The sequence below is a fragment of the Indicator indicator genome, chromosome 2 (assembly GCF_027791375.1).
Source record: "Indicator indicator isolate 239-I01 chromosome 2, UM_Iind_1.1, whole genome shotgun sequence".
NCBI lineage: Eukaryota > Metazoa > Chordata > Aves > Piciformes > Indicatoridae > Indicator > Indicator indicator.
The window spans coordinates 57,859,150-57,876,429 of NC_072011.1; the positions used below are offsets into that span (position 1 = coordinate 57,859,150).

Below are 17,280 nucleotides of genomic sequence, written 5' to 3' on the forward strand. Positions count from 1 at the left end.
TAGTGAAAACTAAACTCACCTGTTCTCTCTGTCATCCTCTAGCAGCTGAAGTTTATAGTAGGAATTTGTTCCTTTCACAATATCTACTAGGCCCAGAGTTGCACTGAAAATCTTTCCACCTTTTTCAAAGACGTGAGCAGAATCCTCCAAACCTACAGAAAAGAAACAAATTAGAACACAGAGGAACTTCCCATTTTAGGTCTCCTTCTTACATCTGTGCTCACTCAAAAAGTAGTGTGAATCTTAACAAAAAGACCACCAGAAAAAGAGTGACCCCAGGTGCCCATTCAAAACTACTTGCAGCATGTTCAGCATGTTTTCTTTTCAACAAATTGTGGCCACACACCTTTAGATAACCTGAAGTGAGCCTCAATCCTAGCTGGAGGGAAAAAAAAAAAAAAAACAAACCATGTAACACTTGACAAAAAATCTAACTGACATTGGTGGGAGGAATTCTTGAGAGATTCAGCTCCACAGGTGTCATGTTGGCAAATGGACTGAAAAGCCAAAGGTTGGCCTTGGATGCAGTATGAATTCTCACAGTGTCTGTGTATCACAGGTTTGGAAAGTAGCATCAGCTGGCCCCCAAAAAACTCTGAAGGATGATGCTCATGCCAGACCAGTGTCCTGTGTTGGCTGGGCCTCCATTCACCTCATTGGTAGATGCTCCTGCTGCTCAGTAAGGTGCATGCCTTGATTAATAGATACATAGAATGGATCTTGAAAATCATCTAGCTCCAACCCCCCTGCTATGGGCAGAGACACCTTCCACTAGAGCAGGTTGCACAAGGCCTGAACACCTCCAGGGAGGGGGCATCCACAACCTCTCTGGGAAACCTGTCCCAGTGCCTCACCACCCTCACTGCAAAGAATTTTTACCTAGTATCCTCTTCCAGCGTAAAGCCATTCCTTCTTGTCCTATCACTAATTCAAATGGTCCTTCTAAAAGCTGCACTAGAAAACCCTGCAACATCCAGCACTGGATGTGAGCTTAAAGCTATCTCCTGTTGTCCTATCACTGATTGAAATGGTCCTTCTGAAAGCTGCACTAGAAAATCCTGCAACATCCAGCACTGGATGTCAGCTTCAAGCCATCTCCTGTTGTCCTATCACTGATTGAAATGGTCCTTCTGAAAGCTGCACTAGAAAACCCTGCAACATCCAGCACTGGATGTCAGCTTCAAGCCATCTCCTGTTGTCCTATCACTGATTGAAATGGTCCTTCTGAAAGCTGCACTAGAAAATCCTGCAACATCCAGCACTGGATGTCAGCTTCAAGCCATCTCCTGTTGTCCTATCACTGATTGAAATGGTCCTTCTGAAAGCTGCACTAGAAAACCCTGCAACATCCAGCACTGGATGTCAGCTTCAAGCCATCCCCCCTTCATCCTATCACTAATTGAGATGGTCCTTCTGAAAGCTGCACTAGAAAATCCTGCAACATCCAGCACTGGATCTCAATCTTTACTTTCCTAGCAAGAAAAAAAAAAAAAAGGCTTAAAAATTCCTGTTACTTTTATGGAATTCTTATCCTTTCACAAAAAACTTACTTGGCAAAGGATCATGCATCCAGAAAACTGTGGTGCAGGCACAGCTATTGTTATCACTCACCAGAATCAGGATCTACAGCAGCTCCACCCTTAACTGTTAGCTTCATTTTCTTTTCAGACTTGCTAGGTCCTGTAGAGAAAACATTATTTTTTTTTCCTAGGCAGGCAACACAGTTTAACATGAATGAACCTTTGCAATCTTAATTTGCATAATTATCACCCTAAGGAGACTTCAAATCAGATTCCCAGGATATGAGCACAATGGCTTCAATGGCTTTCTTTACCTGGCTTTAGCAGGCAATTCCAAGTCCCCACCCTGCCAATCACATGAGAAATTAAGATCTCTTCAGATTCCATCTCCTTCCTTTAGAGCCCAAGGGGTGGGATATATCTGTTTTTCACCTGCACAGCAGATAAACGTCACATTTGGGGTTGTGTTTAAGTGGTATTTAAAAACTTCAACAAGGGCAAGCATAGAGTCCTGCATCTGGGGAATAACAACCCCATGGATCACCACGGGCTGGGGGCTGATCTGTTGGAGACAAGCTCTGGGGAAGAGGACCTGGAAGTTCCAGTGGACAACAGGCTGACCATGAGCTGGCAATGTGTCCTTGAGGCCAAGAAGGCCAGTGGCATCCTGGGGAGCATGAAGAAAGTGGTCAGCAGATTGAGGGAGGTTCTCCTCTCCTCCGCCCTGTGGGGCCACATCTGGAATACTGTGTCCAGCTCTGGGCTCTCCAGTTCAAAAAGGACAGGGACTTTCTTGACAGGGTATAGAAAAAGGCTAAAAGGATGCTGAGGGGACTGAAACATCTCTCTTATGAGGAAAGACTGAGAGAATTGGGTCTTTTTAGTCTGGAAAAGAGAAGACTGGGAGAATGGTCTCCTAAATGCTTAGAAATTCTGACAGGGTGGGTGTCAGGAGGATGGGATCAGGCTTTTTTCAGAGGTGTCCACTGACAGGCCAAGGGGTAACAGACAAACTTCAACATAAGCTGTTCTCTCTAAACATGAGGAGGAACTTCTTTAATTTAAGGTCATGGAACAGGCTTTCCAGAGAGGTGGTGAAGTCTCCACCTCTGGAGACATTCAAAATCTGCCTGGACATGTTCCTTTGTGACCTTCTCTAGGTGAACCTGCCTTGGCAGGGAGGTTGGACTTGATCTCCACAGGTCACTTCCAACTCCTACTGTTGTATGATTCTGTGACATGGAAAAGAATGGGTTCTGAAGACAGGTGAGCAGATCTGATGCTTTTGTTCTGTGTCCAGCACTAATAATGCAGAAGGCCACTGGCACTGGGTATTTTTCCTCCTCCATTAAAAAAAAATTATGTTCCAAACCAAGTAGAACAAAGACTCCTCGCTCTGCACTCCAGGATTTTTTCACTGGCTAATATCCCTTAAGAATCTCTGTAGTGTCTGTCACCTCTTGATGCCTCAGCATCTGCAGCACTGACCCAGAATGACAGAGAAGCTGACATGTTACAAAGGAAGGGACCAGACTGATGTCAGGGAGCTTGGGCACATGCAGCCCAGGAGATCTCTGAAGCAAGACTGAACTAGGGGAAACAAAAGCCAGCTTAGGAGACAGCTCTGTGTTTACCTCACAGAATCACAGAATACATCAGGTTGGAAGGGACCCTTGAAGGTCATTTTGCCCACCCCCCCTGCAGTGAGCAGGGACTTATTAGATCAGGTTGCTCAGGGCTGCATCAAGTTTGCCCTTGACTGTCTCCAGGGATGAGGCCTCCACCACACATCTGGGCAACCTGGTCCAGTATTTCACTACCCTCGTTGTGAAGAGGTGTGACATGGAAAAGAATGGGTGAGGTGAATGGGTCCAAGACTATGATTTTAAATGATTAGGAGAAAAAGGGCAGGGAGCTCAAGGAAAGGGTAAGAGCATTCTATACCCAAATTTGCTTGGTACATGCACAGCACTGGAGAAACAAACACTTTGTTCTTCACCTTGTTCCTCTTTGACCTTCCCAGCACTCTTCATGCTTGGGGGCTTGCTGCACTTCCCATCCACAGCCATTTCCTCATGCTCCATTTTCACTTCTGCACCCCAAGGGGAAAGTGCATGGAGAGACACAAGCTCCTGAAAGTCCTTGCTGGAGGATTTCACATCCTGAAGAAACTTCTCTGAGACCACTCGGACTTTGGCCTCCTTTACTTCTTCCATCTTCTTGCTCATTTTCTCCACATCCTCTGAAGAGGAAGGGTGGGAAAGAGAGGAAAAAAAAAAAAAAAAACCACCAGTGAGGTTTCAGACTTTAATTCCTTCCTCTGGCCATGATTCATGGCTCTCTCAACACTTTGTGGAAACACAATTTCACCACATTTTGAGTTCACCATGTCCTTTGGAAAGCAAAACCCCACTGGCTCAAAAGTACAGCTTGGCCTAGAGCAGGAACTGTTTTACCTGTCTGGTCCAGCTCTCCCCTTCCTGGAGCTAGGCAGGGAGCTGTACAGTCTCTCTTGGAACCTCCTCCTAGGTCGTGGGAGATTTCATACCTCAGTAGCCAGTTTGCACCTTAACTCTAACAGTGAGCAACAGCAGACCCTAAGTTGGCAGCAGAGAAAACAACTGCCCCCAGGCACTCAGAGTCAGTTCTGCAGCTTCTTCAAGGCAAGCACAGACACAGCCTCCAGGACCCATCATCCCAGTAAGGGTGGCTTGCATATCACCATGTTCCAGACACAGACCCAAGCTCCACCTACTGCAGACCCAACAGAGCCCTATGGCACAACCTGCAGGGTTCATGTGCTAGGTACATAAATCTCCCAACAGCACACACCTGTCTTTACTTTTCCAAGCACATGAAGGCCACCTGTGCACACAAAACACTCCCAGTCCAAACCCTGATCCCCAGACAACTCCGTGTCCTCTGCATCTGCTTGGCTCAGCCAGCAGTGCTACGAGTAACCAAGGCACATCTGCTTACTCTGAGTGCTAATGCACAGGGTGGCCTTGTTAGCTGTTGTTGTCATCTTTCCTCCCAGGTCCTCCACAATGCCCTTCACTTCCTCCTTGTTCTTTGACAGCTTTCCAAGGACCAGGATCTTCATGTTGGTCAGAGGTTTATCTAGGAGTTTGGAAATAGCACAGCGTGTTAGCAATGGGCACAGAGCCCTCCAGACAAATAACAAAGGACAGCATCCTCCACACTCAGCCCAGCTGGAAGGGAGGCAAGTGTCAGGCAGGTCAGACCTGTGCTCAGCTACTGGGAGGAAGCTCCCCTTCTCACTGTGCCCAAGTGACCAAGAAGGCCAATGGTATCCTGGCCTGCATCAAAAATAGCATGGCCAGCAGGAGCAGGGGAGTCATTCTGGGCCCTCAATTTAAGGACAATGAGATACTTGAACATGTCCAGAGAAGAGCAACAAGGCTGGTGAGAGGTCTCAAGCACAAGCCCTATAAGGAGACGTTGAGGGAGCTGGGGGTGTTTAGCCTGGAGAAGAGGAGGCTCAGGGGAGACCTTACTGCTCTCTACAACTACCTGAAAGGAGATTTTAGCCAGGTGGGGATTGGTCTCTTCTCCCAGGCAACCAGCACCAGAGGACACAGTCTCAAGCTGTGCAGGGGCAGTTTAAGCTCAAGGTGAGGAGAAAGTTCTTCACAGAAAGAACAATTTGCCATCGGAATGTGCTGCGCAGGGAGGTGGTGGAGTCACCATCCCTGAAGGTGTTCAAAAAAAGATTGGATGTGGCACTTGGAGCCATGGTTTAGTTGTCATGAGGTGTTAGGTATTAGGTAATAGGTTGGACTTGATGATCTCTGAGGTCTTTTCCGACCTGGTTGATTCTGTGATTCTCCTAGGAAAGGCAACAAAGCTCAGCACCAATCAACAAACATAAGGTATGGAAGACAGGGAGGGCAGATGTATCTATGCAGGCATTATTTGCCTGACTTTTTCTTTTTTTAAATGAAATTTAAAAAAACCCCAACCAATCAGTCTGCTTCAGCACTGTGTTACCTGGAGATTGTGCTTTGCCTTCCTCATCTTTTGATGCCTGGACAGCATAGGAGAATCATAGAATGGTCTGGGTTGAAGGGGACCTCCAAAGGTTATCTAATCCAACCCTCTCTGCAGTCAGCAGGGACATCCTCAACCAGATCAGGCTGCCCAGAGCCCTGACAAGCCCCACTTTAAATATCTCTGGGGATGAGGCCCCAGCCACCTCCCTGGGCAACCTGTTCCAGTGTTCCACTACCCTCATGGTGCAGAACCTGTTCCTAACATCCATCCTAAATCTGCTCTTCTCTAGTTTGAAGCCATTGCCCCTTGTCCTTTATAAACAGTCTCTCTCTATCCTTCTTGGAGGCCCCCTTGAGGTACTGGAAGGCTGCATTTAGATCTCCCCAGAGCCTTCTCTTCTCCAGGCTGAACAATCCCAGCTCCCTCAGTCTGTTTCATAGCAGAGGTGCTCCATCCCCCTGATCATTTTTATGGCTCTCCTCTGGACCTCCTCCACTGCTGCTCATCATGGGGGGGATGCTTTCTTTAACCCTCCTTTTCTAGTTAATGTACCCGTAGAAGCCTGCCTTGTTTTTCTTTACATCCCTTGCCAAGTTCAGTTCCAGCTGTGCCTTGGCCTTCCTGACCTCGTCCCTGCACAACCTGGCAACGTCCCTATACTCCTCCCAGGATGCCTGTCCCTTCTTCCATTTCCTCTGTAGTCCCAACTTGTCCTTTAGTTTGACCAGCAGGCCACAGCTCAGCCATGGCAGTCTCTTGCCTTCCTTGCCCAATTTCTTACACGGTGCAAGGTCCTGCATCTGAGTCAGGGCAATCCCAAGCTGGGCAGTGACTGGCTTGAGAACAGCCCTGAAGAAAAGGACCTGGGGGTCCTGGTGGATGAGAAGCTCAACATGAGCCACCAGGGTGCACTTGCCATCCAGAAAGCAAATTGTATCCTGGGCTGCATCAAGAGAAGTGTGGCCAGCAGGTCAAGGGAGGTGATTCTCCCCCTCTACTCTGCTCTGGTGAGACCCCACCTGGAGTACTGTGTCCAGTTCTGGAGCCCCTATTGCAGGAAGGATCTGGAGGTGCTGGAATGTGTCCAGAGAAGGGCCACGAGGATGAGCAGAGGGCTGGAGCTCCTCTGCTATGGAGACAGCCTGAGAGAGTTGGGGCTGTTCAGTCTGGAGAAGAGAAGGCTCCGAGGAGACCTTATTGTGGCCTTCCAGTATCTGAAGGGGGCCTACAGGAAAACTGGAGAGGGACTTCTTAGGGTGTCAGGTAGTGATAGGACTAGGGGGAATGGAAAAAAAAGAGAAATGGGTAGGCTCAGATTGGATGTTAGGAAGAAATTCTTCACCATGAGGGTGGTGAGACACTGGAACAGGTTGCCCAGGGAGGTGGCAGAAGCCTCATCCCTGGAGGTGTTTAAGGCCAGGCTGGATGTGGCTGTGAGCAACCTGCTCTAGTGTGAGGTGTCCCTGCCCATGGCAGGGGGGTTGGAACTAGATGATCCTTGAGGTCCCTTCCAACCCTGACAACTCTATGATTCTATGTGGGGATTGAGATCTCTTGTGCTGTACAAAGAGCATCCTTAAACATCTGCCAGAAACTCACTCCAACATGAAAGCTTCTGCTTCCTCAAAAAGAAATTAGTTTTTGAGGGGCTGGAGAAAGAGGGGATTGCCTCTCAAGCAATGGTGCTCATATATTTGAGTCTTGATCTTACAGACAGTACAGGGATACAAAAGAAAACCCCACCACAAGTCAGGAGTCAACTGACAAGCATCTGAGGCTCACATCATCATGTTAACACCTTGCAATGCAGGTGGGTCTGGGACGTGGCAAGCGCCTAAGAGCACACCTGCACTGCTGCAGATAGATGCTGTTAACTCTGGCTCACCAGCTGAGAGTTTAGTTTCCTCTTCTTCCCCCAGCCCAGATTAGTTAAACTGCTAGCAAGCTAAGAACCCCAGCCTTAATTTCAGTCCATCTTTTGAACTTACTTTCATGCATACTGGGGCTGGAATCAACTTGCCAATCAGAGCCACGACCTGGGTTACTTTGTCCCCATTGCTAAAATATTGCTAAAATAATGCAATCTGGCTAAAATTAGCTCTGCAGAATTATTCCCACCTCTTTCACCAAGTAACAATACTCCCCTGCTCCCAAAACTATAGCCAGGGCTAAAAAGAGTGAGCAAGAAAGAAGCCAGCAAAGCTCTCAGCAAAGCATGCAACTCGTTCCAATAGCCTACAGGGAATTTCCAGAGTCCAACTTTTTGCCAGCTTGGGGGCCAGAGACAGAACATTTGCTTTGCTTAAGGGAAGTCAGTGACTGGTAAAGCCAAATCCCAATGGAGGGTGTAAAAAAATAAAACCAAAAAACCAAAAACAAAACCCAAACCACACACCAAAACTCTCTCGCCCTTAAAATCTGACATGATGTGGAATATAGTGGCATTATGGAGGTCCCTAGATGCTGCCCAAGAAAGCAAGCAAGAAGGTATTGCACAGCAGGTGTCCCTCACAACACAATTTGAAACACACACCTTGCAAGTTTTTCACAGAATCACAGAATATTAGGGGCTGCAAAGAACATGCAGTCCAACCCCCCTGCCAGAGCAGGATCACCTATACCAGATCACACAGGAACACATCCAGAGAGGGAGACTCCACAACCCCCCTGGGCAGCCTGTTCCAGTGTTCTGTCACCCTCACAGTGAAAAAATTTTTCCTCCTGTTCCCATGGAACTTCCTATACCTCAGCTTCCTCCCATTGCCTCTTGTCCTGTCATTGGGCATCACCAAGCAGAGCCTGGCTCCACCCTCTTGGCACTCACCCTTTACATATTTATGAACATGAATGAGGTCACCTCTCAGTCTCCTCCTTTCCAAGCTGAAGAGTCCCAGCTCCCTCAGTCTGTCCTCATAGGGAAGATGTTCCACTCCCTACTCCCTTAATAATTTTTGTGGCTCTATGCTGGACTCAAGCAGTTCCCTGAGGTTCTTCTTGAACTGAGGGGCCCAGAACTAGACACAATATTCCAGATGCAGCCTTACCAGGGCAGAGTAGAGACAGAGAAGAACCTCTCTCACCTACTAACCACAGCCCTTCTAATACACCCCAGGATGGCACTAGCTTTCTTGGCCACAAGAGCACATTGCTGGCTCATGGTCAACCTTCCACCCACTAGGACCCCCAGGTCCTTTTCCCCTTTACTGCTCTCCAACAGGTCACATGTGCTGCAAACATCACCATCAAGAAATATCCAGAATGATTTGCTAGGAAACGAGTAGGAGCTCAAGCCCGTGTCCCCAGGCACCCCACCGTATCAGGATTTATCTGATTCTCCAGCTTAGGGACAGGAGAACAGCATGCCTGTTGAGAGTGGCATGTTTGTCTGGCTGGGAATGGCCTTGCACACCACCCTGAACTTACCTCCAGGCAAGTCACTCACCTCTAGGTGCGGACACAGTCTGTGTCAAAGGAGCAGATGCAGAGGGAGGAGGCACAGAGTTCACATTCACAGCGTCTGGAGGGAACACCCTGTCCTGTTTCTTACACTTAAATTTCTTCAGGTAAGGAATTTCCCGAAACTCCTGTGGGATGGAAGCATCAGTAGAGTTTAAAAACAATAAAGTGTAGTACAAAATTGGAAGGCTGAGTTGAGCACTGGCCAGATGTTGGCATTGGCTCAGGTCTTAGAAAGGATTTCTGAGACCTCCGTACTATGGTAGGCAAACACCTACTTTACCAACCGGGAAAACAAAGCTAAAAGAGGGTAAATGATGGGTTTCAAATCAAATCAACAGTATGTCTTTCAATTTAGTGTTACTGGGGGAAAAAAAAAACAAAAACATTCTTTAGTTATGGATTAGCTGTCGACACAGAATTGAAAACGGTAGGGATCATCGAATCCAAACACCCTGCCAAGGCAGGTTCACCTAAAGAAAGTCACACAGGAACATGTCCAGGAGGGTTTTGAGTGTTTCCAGAGATGAAGACTCCACAACCTCTCTGGGCAGCCTGTTCCAGTGCTCCATTACCTGAAATTAAAGAAGCTCCTCCTCATGTTTAGATGAAACTTCTTATGTTCAAGTAGGTGCCTGTTACCCCTTGTTCTGTCCTGGGCACCACCAAAAAAAGCCTGGTCCCATCCTCCTGACACTCACCCTTTCAGTATTTCTAAGCATTTATGAGATCCCTTCTCAGTCTTCTCTTTTCCAGACTACAAGGACCCAATTCTCTCAGTCTCTCATAAGAGAGATGTTCCTGTCCCCTCATCGTGAGGCATGTAGCTGTGACAAGACCTTACTGCTCAGCACACTCTGCTCTTCAGCACCTGACACTGACTCTTCACAGGATCACAGGATGTTAGGGGTTGGAAGGGACCTCCAAAGATCATCGAGTCCAACCCCCCTGCCAGAGCAGGACCATAGAATCTAGCACAGGTCACACAGGAACACATCCAGATGGGTCTTGAAAGTCTCCAGAGGAGACTCCACAACCTCTCCAGGCAGCCTGTTCCAGTGCTCTGTGGCTCTCACAGAGAAGAAATTCCTCTTCATGTTGAGGTGGAACCTCCTGTGCTGTAGTTTATATCCATTGCCTCTTGTCCTATCACAGGGTGTAACTGAGCAGAGCCTGTCCCCTCCCTCTTGACACCCAGCCCTCAGATATTTAGAAACATTTATTAGATCCCTTCTCAGTCTTTTCCTCTCCAGACTAACCAACCCCAGGTCTCTCAGCCCCTCCTCATAAGGCAGTGCTCCAGTCCCTCAATCAGCCTGGTAGCCCTCTGTTGGACTCTCACTAGTAGATCCCTGTCTCTCTTGAACTGAAGAGCCCAAAACTGGATATTTCAGGTGAGGTGTCACCAGGGCAGAGTAGAGGGGGAGGAGAACCTCCCTCGATCTGTTGGCCACACTCTTCCTAATGCACCCCAGGATACCATTTGCCCTCTTGGCCCCAAGGGCACCTTGCTGACCCATGGATCACTTGTTAACCACCAGGACTCCCAGGTCCTTCTCCACAGGGCTGCGTTCTAGCAGATCACCTCCTAACCTGTACTGCTTATTCAATCTCCTTGCAAGATGTAACATTGGTCAAGAAAGGTGCAGGTTTGCAGAAAACACCCACCTTTGGGATCACCCAGTCCTTCCTGCTGGGAGCCTGTGTTTTAGCAACACACTTAGTCCAGGCAGTGATATTCCCTGAGCAGTAATAGGCATCACTCTTGAACACAAACTGCCCCTTACACTCCTCACAGGGAAGCAGGGCTCCAAACGCCATCCCATCTGCTACTCGGTCCAAAATCTAAACAGCAACAAAGAATACAAACCAGGTTATGGCAGAAGGAGGCTGGAAGCCTCTGCACTATGCTACACTGGGCTGCACAAGAAAGAAAACCCCAGGCTGCTGGCAGGCAGATGTAGACGTTTCCAGGCTTTGTCATGCACATAAACCAAGACTCTCACCACCACTGATGGATTTATGACATCTGAAAGCCATGACATGAAGTTTCCCTGGTCACCACACCCACGGCTCACAGCCTCTTGTATTCAGAATATACCTGCCACACAGCACCTGACCAGGCAAGGAACAGTCAAGGAGGACATGAGCTATGGCATCTGGGAACGTAGGCTCAGATCAGTCCTGGTTTTCCTCCCTAGAGTATTTCTTGGCCATTTTGAGTTTAGACATTTCCCACATCCCAGCCCACAGTCCTCTCAGAGTCTTAATAAATACTAATACTTAAAGCAATGTGTGGCTCCAAAAAAGACTTTCACAAGTTACACAGACTGAAAAGTGACTGTTTTTAGGAAAGATAGCAGGAAACAATATATTCATTTTTTTGGCTCTTTTTCCATAATTTCAACAGTTGAGGGAGGCAATGTGAAACGCTGTAATTAACCTGCTCTTGAAGGGCCAGCAACACAAAAAAAAACAAAACCAAAGCCCTGGCCCAGTTTAGGCACAGCAGAATACAGAGACTAAGATGCTGAAGTCAGTATCATAAAACATCATCAGAGTCCCAGGACAAAAGGACTGAGCTTTGCACTGAATTCCGTTCAGAACTCTTAGGAACACGTTTCAGACTTGTGGACCTTGCAGAAGTGTTGGTTCAGGTCAGCTTCACCCATTCAAAGACCCAGCACACATGCAAAGCAGCTCCAGACCAACTCACAGCATTCTCCCCTGCAGGGACTTCCTGCTTGTTGGCGATCAGCAGCTCTTTCAGGTCATTAGTGGAGCAAACCTTCCTCAGCTCATCCTTGATGCCCCAGATCAGCTCTGTCTGTTCCTGTTGACAAAATCCAGCAGCTTAGCTACTTGCAATTGATTGCTAAGGACACTCCTGATACTGTAGCACAGGGTCAAGGTTTTAGCAAGCCTGAAAGGCAGACTGTCAGAGGAAGAGCACCAAGAACCTTTAGGTTTACCAAAACAGAGAGTCACAGATTTTACCTCAAAACCTAGGACAGGCACTGCAGCAGCAAAACCTTGATAATGTCTCAGCTAAGTTCTGTTGAAAATTAAGGCAATGCCAATTCAACAAAAGCCAGGAAATTTCCATTCTGAAGCAGACAGCAGCAGAACCAACTTGATAATTATTTTATTGGAAAGCCCCTATGCCAAACTTTCAATAAATAAAAAAATTTCTGATGTCATGTCGGGAACTCTTCCCACAACATTCTAGAAAGTGAAAGGTAGAAATCTGTCATCTGCCACACTTTGTGCCCAAGAACTGAACACAGCTCCCCAGAGGGTGAAAAAAAAAAGCCAAAGAAAAAAAATATGATTTCCCATTAATCTAGTTCTGCACTTCTGTTTCATTTTCACAGTGTGAATTTCATGGGTTTCCAGGCTCTTCTCAACAGTGCTTGGGCTCAGAGCTTCAGTCACCACAAGCAGATGAGCCAAGAAGAAACACAGAACCAGCCCTCCCTGAGAGTGAAGGCATTTAACCTAATCTATTTAAATCTAATAAACTCAAGTCCTAGAAAACTTCCTTCCTGTCTTTCAGGAGAAAGCAACAGGGTGAATTGCCCTCAGCAAAATCCTAGTGAGAGGGGATCTCCTGTGCCAGGACATGAGAACCAGCTGCGCTACAGCTTTGCTTTGCCTGGGCATGAGGTAGAGTCCTTCTCTAGGAGCTACAGCCCTTCAGTTAGTGCCTGACACTCTTCTAACAAAGCACTTCAAGATGCAATCAGCTAAAACTTACCTTCAGCAGCTTTTCTTGCTTTGATTCTTTCTCTTTTTCTTTTTTCTGTTTCTTTTTCACAGTCACATTTCCATCTACCTCTTCTCCTTTTCTCTTTCTAATAGAAACAAAACACACACAGGAAAGGAAGTTATTCAAATGCCTGTCCAGCCATTACCAGAGCTCAGTTTACTGACTGCCACTATCTGCAGAGGCTTGAATATCCTCAGTTTTGGCAGGCAAAGCCATTTTTCAAATTCCTTTGTGCTGGATTGGAGACATGTACTTGGCTCTGCAACAGGAGCTGCCTCAAGGTCAGGTACACTTAAAAGCATTTCAGAAGGCAACTGTGTGGCTTGGCAGAAGATCAGGAGGTTGTAGTGAGGTGGGGGTCAGTCTCTTCTCCCTAGTATCAGGTGATAGAATGAGAGGAAAGGGCCTGAAATTGTGTCAGGGAAGGTTAAGGCTGGATATCAGGAAAATATTCTTTACTGAAAGAATGGTCATTGGAATAGGCTGGCCAAGGAGGTGGTGGGTTACCATCCCTGGAGGACATGGCGCTTTGGGACATGGTTTAGTGGCCACAGGGGTCTTAGGCTGACAGTTGGACTCTGTGTTGTTAGAGATCTTTTCCAACCAAAACAAATCTATGATTCTAAGAGCACAGAAAATACTGCAATATTTCCATATTCATCTACACCTGAATTAGTTACACCAAAGGCATACCTAAGGATCCCTGAGTAGAAGTGTACCTCTCCAAACCTGAGGAGGTGAAAAGACTGTAGTGTCTTCCAGCTGAATCAACAGCTTCAATTTTCATCTTACTTCATATTGAGACAAAGGACAGCAAACATGATAACTTCAGTAAGCTAACACACTGGGAAATGAGGCATTTTCCAGCTGGCTTCTCCTCAGATGGGAATTAAGTCAGGTCTCTGAAATCAAACAGGAGGAAGTTTCTACTTGCAAAGTGCTCCCAGGCTGATAGTGGCCTTGTGATGTACTGCTAATGTAGTTCTGTCTGAGGAAATTTACTGTTATTAGCTGGGGCCATAGAGCTGTGCAGTTAGAGAAAACACTACTCTGGAAAGACAAGGAAGTCAGATGGAAGACTGGGGATTCTGGCAGGTGTCAGAAAGACAAGGGACCTCAGAAGATCATTTATTGCCAGTCATGTCCTCCCCTTGGTCTGCCTGGCTTCAAAATTCATCAATATCATAGAATAACAGAACTGTTGAGGTTGGAAGAGACCTTTGAGATCATCAAGTCCAAGCACTCACCTAGAGCTCACAATCCCATCACTACTGATAAGCTACTACCACTAAACCATGTCCCTAAGCACCACAGACAAGAGTCTTTTGAATACCTCCAGGGATGGGGACTCCACCACCTCCCTGAGAAGCCTGTTCCAATGCCTGACAAGCCTGTTAATTTCTGTGAAGAAATTGTTCCTAACACCTAACCTAAACCTTCCTTGGCACAACTTGAGGCCATTTCCTCTTGTCCTCTCACCTGTTACAGGTGAGAAGACACTGACCCCCACCTCACTCCAACCTCCTTTCAGGTAGTTGTAGAGATCAATGTGGTCTCCTCTCATCCTCCTCTTCTCCAGACTAAACAACCCCAATTCCCTCAGCTAATCCTCACAGAACAGAAGAAGATTGGATTTGATGATCTTAGAGGTCTTTTCCAACCTTAATGATTCTATGATTCTGCAAAACCTGTGTTCAAGGCCCTTCACCAGCTTGGTTGCTCTTCTCTGGACAGCAGATCAAGTCAGGGTGCACTCTCCTCATGAGGAAACAGAGGCAAGACGGGCCTGGAACTTGAGGCAGAGCATGCACACAGCTTGGATCTGGCAGTTCATTTTGACAGAGCTGATACTACCATTCTGAAGCATCAGCCAGGCTTCTTTTTCAGTGTGGTAGTTTTAGGCTGTGCCGAGAAAATTTTCCACAGATCTTGAACAGAAAGTGATGGAATGTAAATAAATCACCATTGGATGCCAAAAGGAAAATAATGATAAGGTCTAAATAATCCAACTGGACAGATATTTAACATAAAGTTAGTTTTGTACACTAACTCTCTCTTTTCACTTCCTCCACTCTGGCAGATACTGGCTCTGCCTTTGCTGACCTTGGCAGTGTTCTTTATTGTGGTCAAGTAACTAACAGCAACTCTCTGCTCTTTCTCTTGTCCTGTGTACAGGGGGGAGGGAAGGGAACAGGGAAGGGGAAGCTATTGGTTTTGTCCAGGGGGGTTCTTGTGTTGTTTATAAATTGTAAACACCTGTAAATATTTTGTATTTTGTACATATTCATTGCATTTCATGTTTTAGATTGTAGGTTTGCTTGTAAACACAGCTTCATTTGCTTTCAACGGAGCTGGTCTGGCAATTTTACGTTGGGGGGTGAATTTCAACCCACCACATTCAGAAAGCATCTATCTTTGGTTTAGGGGTGAACCTTGTAGAGTAGGGTTATCAGCTGGACTTGGTGATCCTGAGGGTCTTTTCCAACCTGAATGTTTCTGCGGTTCTGTGTTAACTTTGTAAGCTGGGGCTGATGATTAAGCTTCGAAGCTGACATTCTCGATTGCTCTCCCACTTACAATTTCCAACACTTCAGTTTTGCTGCCATTAGGACTAACCCTGTGTGACAGCTTATTAGCTACCAAGCTGCAGGAGGATGTCAAAAAGCACTCTTCTCCCAAAGACACACGTGCAAGTTCAAGTAATTGTCCCAACCCTGAAACTGGGCCAAGCTCTCATTTTATTGGCAGTGACCATCACTAGCCTGCCACTAGTGCCTCTGACCAAACCACAATTCAGTCTTTAAGAGCTCCTCTTCCAGCTGTCCCCCTGCAAGTTTTCTTCAGTTCAGCACTGGAGGATGCACTGCCTCAAGAGGGGACAACAGCCACACTGTGCTACCAGCAGTTGCTTGCATTTCTTGAGAAAACCTCCATATGGTTTTCTAAACATGCAAGCAGGAACCAGGATGGCAGGACTGGATACAGCACACACAGAGTCATGCCTTCAAAAGCCCCCATGCCAAGCAAGTCCCCTCTCCTGCCTGGCTGCAGCCTCAGCAAAGGGGCCAGACCAGAGAACCCCCCGAGCCCCAGCACAAGGATAATGACTTCTGTATTTTTTAACAGAGTCCAAAGTACAAAACCTAACCTGGGAAAAACATCTCAAGTGCCAAGTGCTCTGCTGCACCTTCCCAAGCCAGAGGGCTGAATAATGTAAGTGTTTAGGAGGGGTGCCCAAATGCTGTGTACCTGAAGTGCCTCTCCCTCACCAGGCTGCCTGCAGCAGTGCTCACTCCCATGCTGTAACTTGTCTCCCAGCCTCCAAAAGGAGGGAAGCCAGCACAGCAACTGCTGGAAGGTGATCTGAGAGGCCCCATGACCCAGAGAAAGCATCCAAATTCCAGCAGGGACTCACACTTTTGGCAGCTTCTCCTCAGAGTCAAGGGGACAGTGGATTCCTCTTCTGGCCAGGGGGATTACTGTACCTGTTCCAGCTACTTGGACAAAGCACAGAGCAGGAGGGATCAGCACAACTGCAGAGAGGCATAAAACTGTTGTTCACCTCCTCTTTTATCCCTGGCTAGGGGACTTCTCTTTTGTGCCTGGCTATGCCCATGGCTTAAAGCAAACACTAATCACCATTTTATACAGCCTGGAGAAAAGAATGGCAAAGCCAAATTCATTTTGCATCCTTCCAGAATATAGCAAATTTTAGAACAACTGACAAAACAGACACTCACTGACACATGCACTAATTTTATCTTCCATCCTTAGGACCAAACTCTGGGTGCCACTGTACACATCCTTCTTCCTGCTGGGGAAGAGACAGTCTTCCCACAGTCAACAAGTCCAGCCCAGCACTGTGCTCAGAAGGATGATTACTCACCAGCCAACACAAAACACTTATTTTCACCTTCATGAAGGATACACAACTATGAGATTGATTCCAACTTTCAAGAAGATGAGGATGGAGGTGAACTGTCCCGCTCTAGCCTGGTATTTCTTTACCATTTACTTTCTATTTTTCATGTTCCCATCCCTACAATGAAAATGAAGGGTGGAAAGGACAGTCACAGCAACCCTGGATAAAGCAAGCAGCCAATGCAGAGAGGAACAAGAGCTCTCCTTTCCTCCTCCTTCCTGTAAAGCATCACCAGATTGTTGCTGACTTGGGTACTTACCCTCTGCCTCAGGCAACCTCTGCAGTTAATCTGGTGCTGCATGGTATCTCCAGAACGACACTTTGCTCCTGTCCTGGGCAGTAATTCTCCCCAGACAAGCACAACAGCAGTATAGCTTGAAGCAGGAAGGTGAAACATATGCTGCCAGAGCAGCACAGCCAAAGGGAGCTCACAAGCTGCTACTGCCATTTCCTACTGAAGTAGGTGAGCTCTCTTTCCACAGAGAAGCTGCTGGCAAGGACACAAGATCCTCCCTCCCTAAGTCTGCAAAGTGCTGGCACTTGGACATGACAGCCCATAGCCCGGGGGAGGGTCAAGATGTCTTACTCAGAGCTGAGTG

General features: G+C 47.1%; 1 protein-coding gene across 1 annotated transcript in view; it reads right to left on the reverse strand.

The window, feature by feature from the left end:
* The window catches only part of PARP1 (poly(ADP-ribose) polymerase 1), a 48,213-nt gene that overhangs the window by 18,414 nt on the left and 12,519 nt on the right, over positions 1–17,280 (reverse strand). The window contains exons 5-12 of the mRNA XM_054395474.1: positions 12,748–12,844; positions 11,707–11,823; positions 10,659–10,835; positions 8,977–9,118; positions 4,500–4,640; positions 3,520–3,762; positions 1,612–1,680; positions 20–152 (exon numbers count right to left, since the gene is read on the reverse strand). Of these exons, the coding sequence (XP_054251449.1) occupies positions 20–152; positions 1,612–1,680; positions 3,520–3,762; positions 4,500–4,640; positions 8,977–9,118; positions 10,659–10,835; positions 11,707–11,823; positions 12,748–12,844 (1,119 nt within the window). The remainder of the gene's footprint in view (positions 1–19; positions 153–1,611; positions 1,681–3,519; positions 3,763–4,499; positions 4,641–8,976; positions 9,119–10,658; positions 10,836–11,706; positions 11,824–12,747; positions 12,845–17,280) is intronic.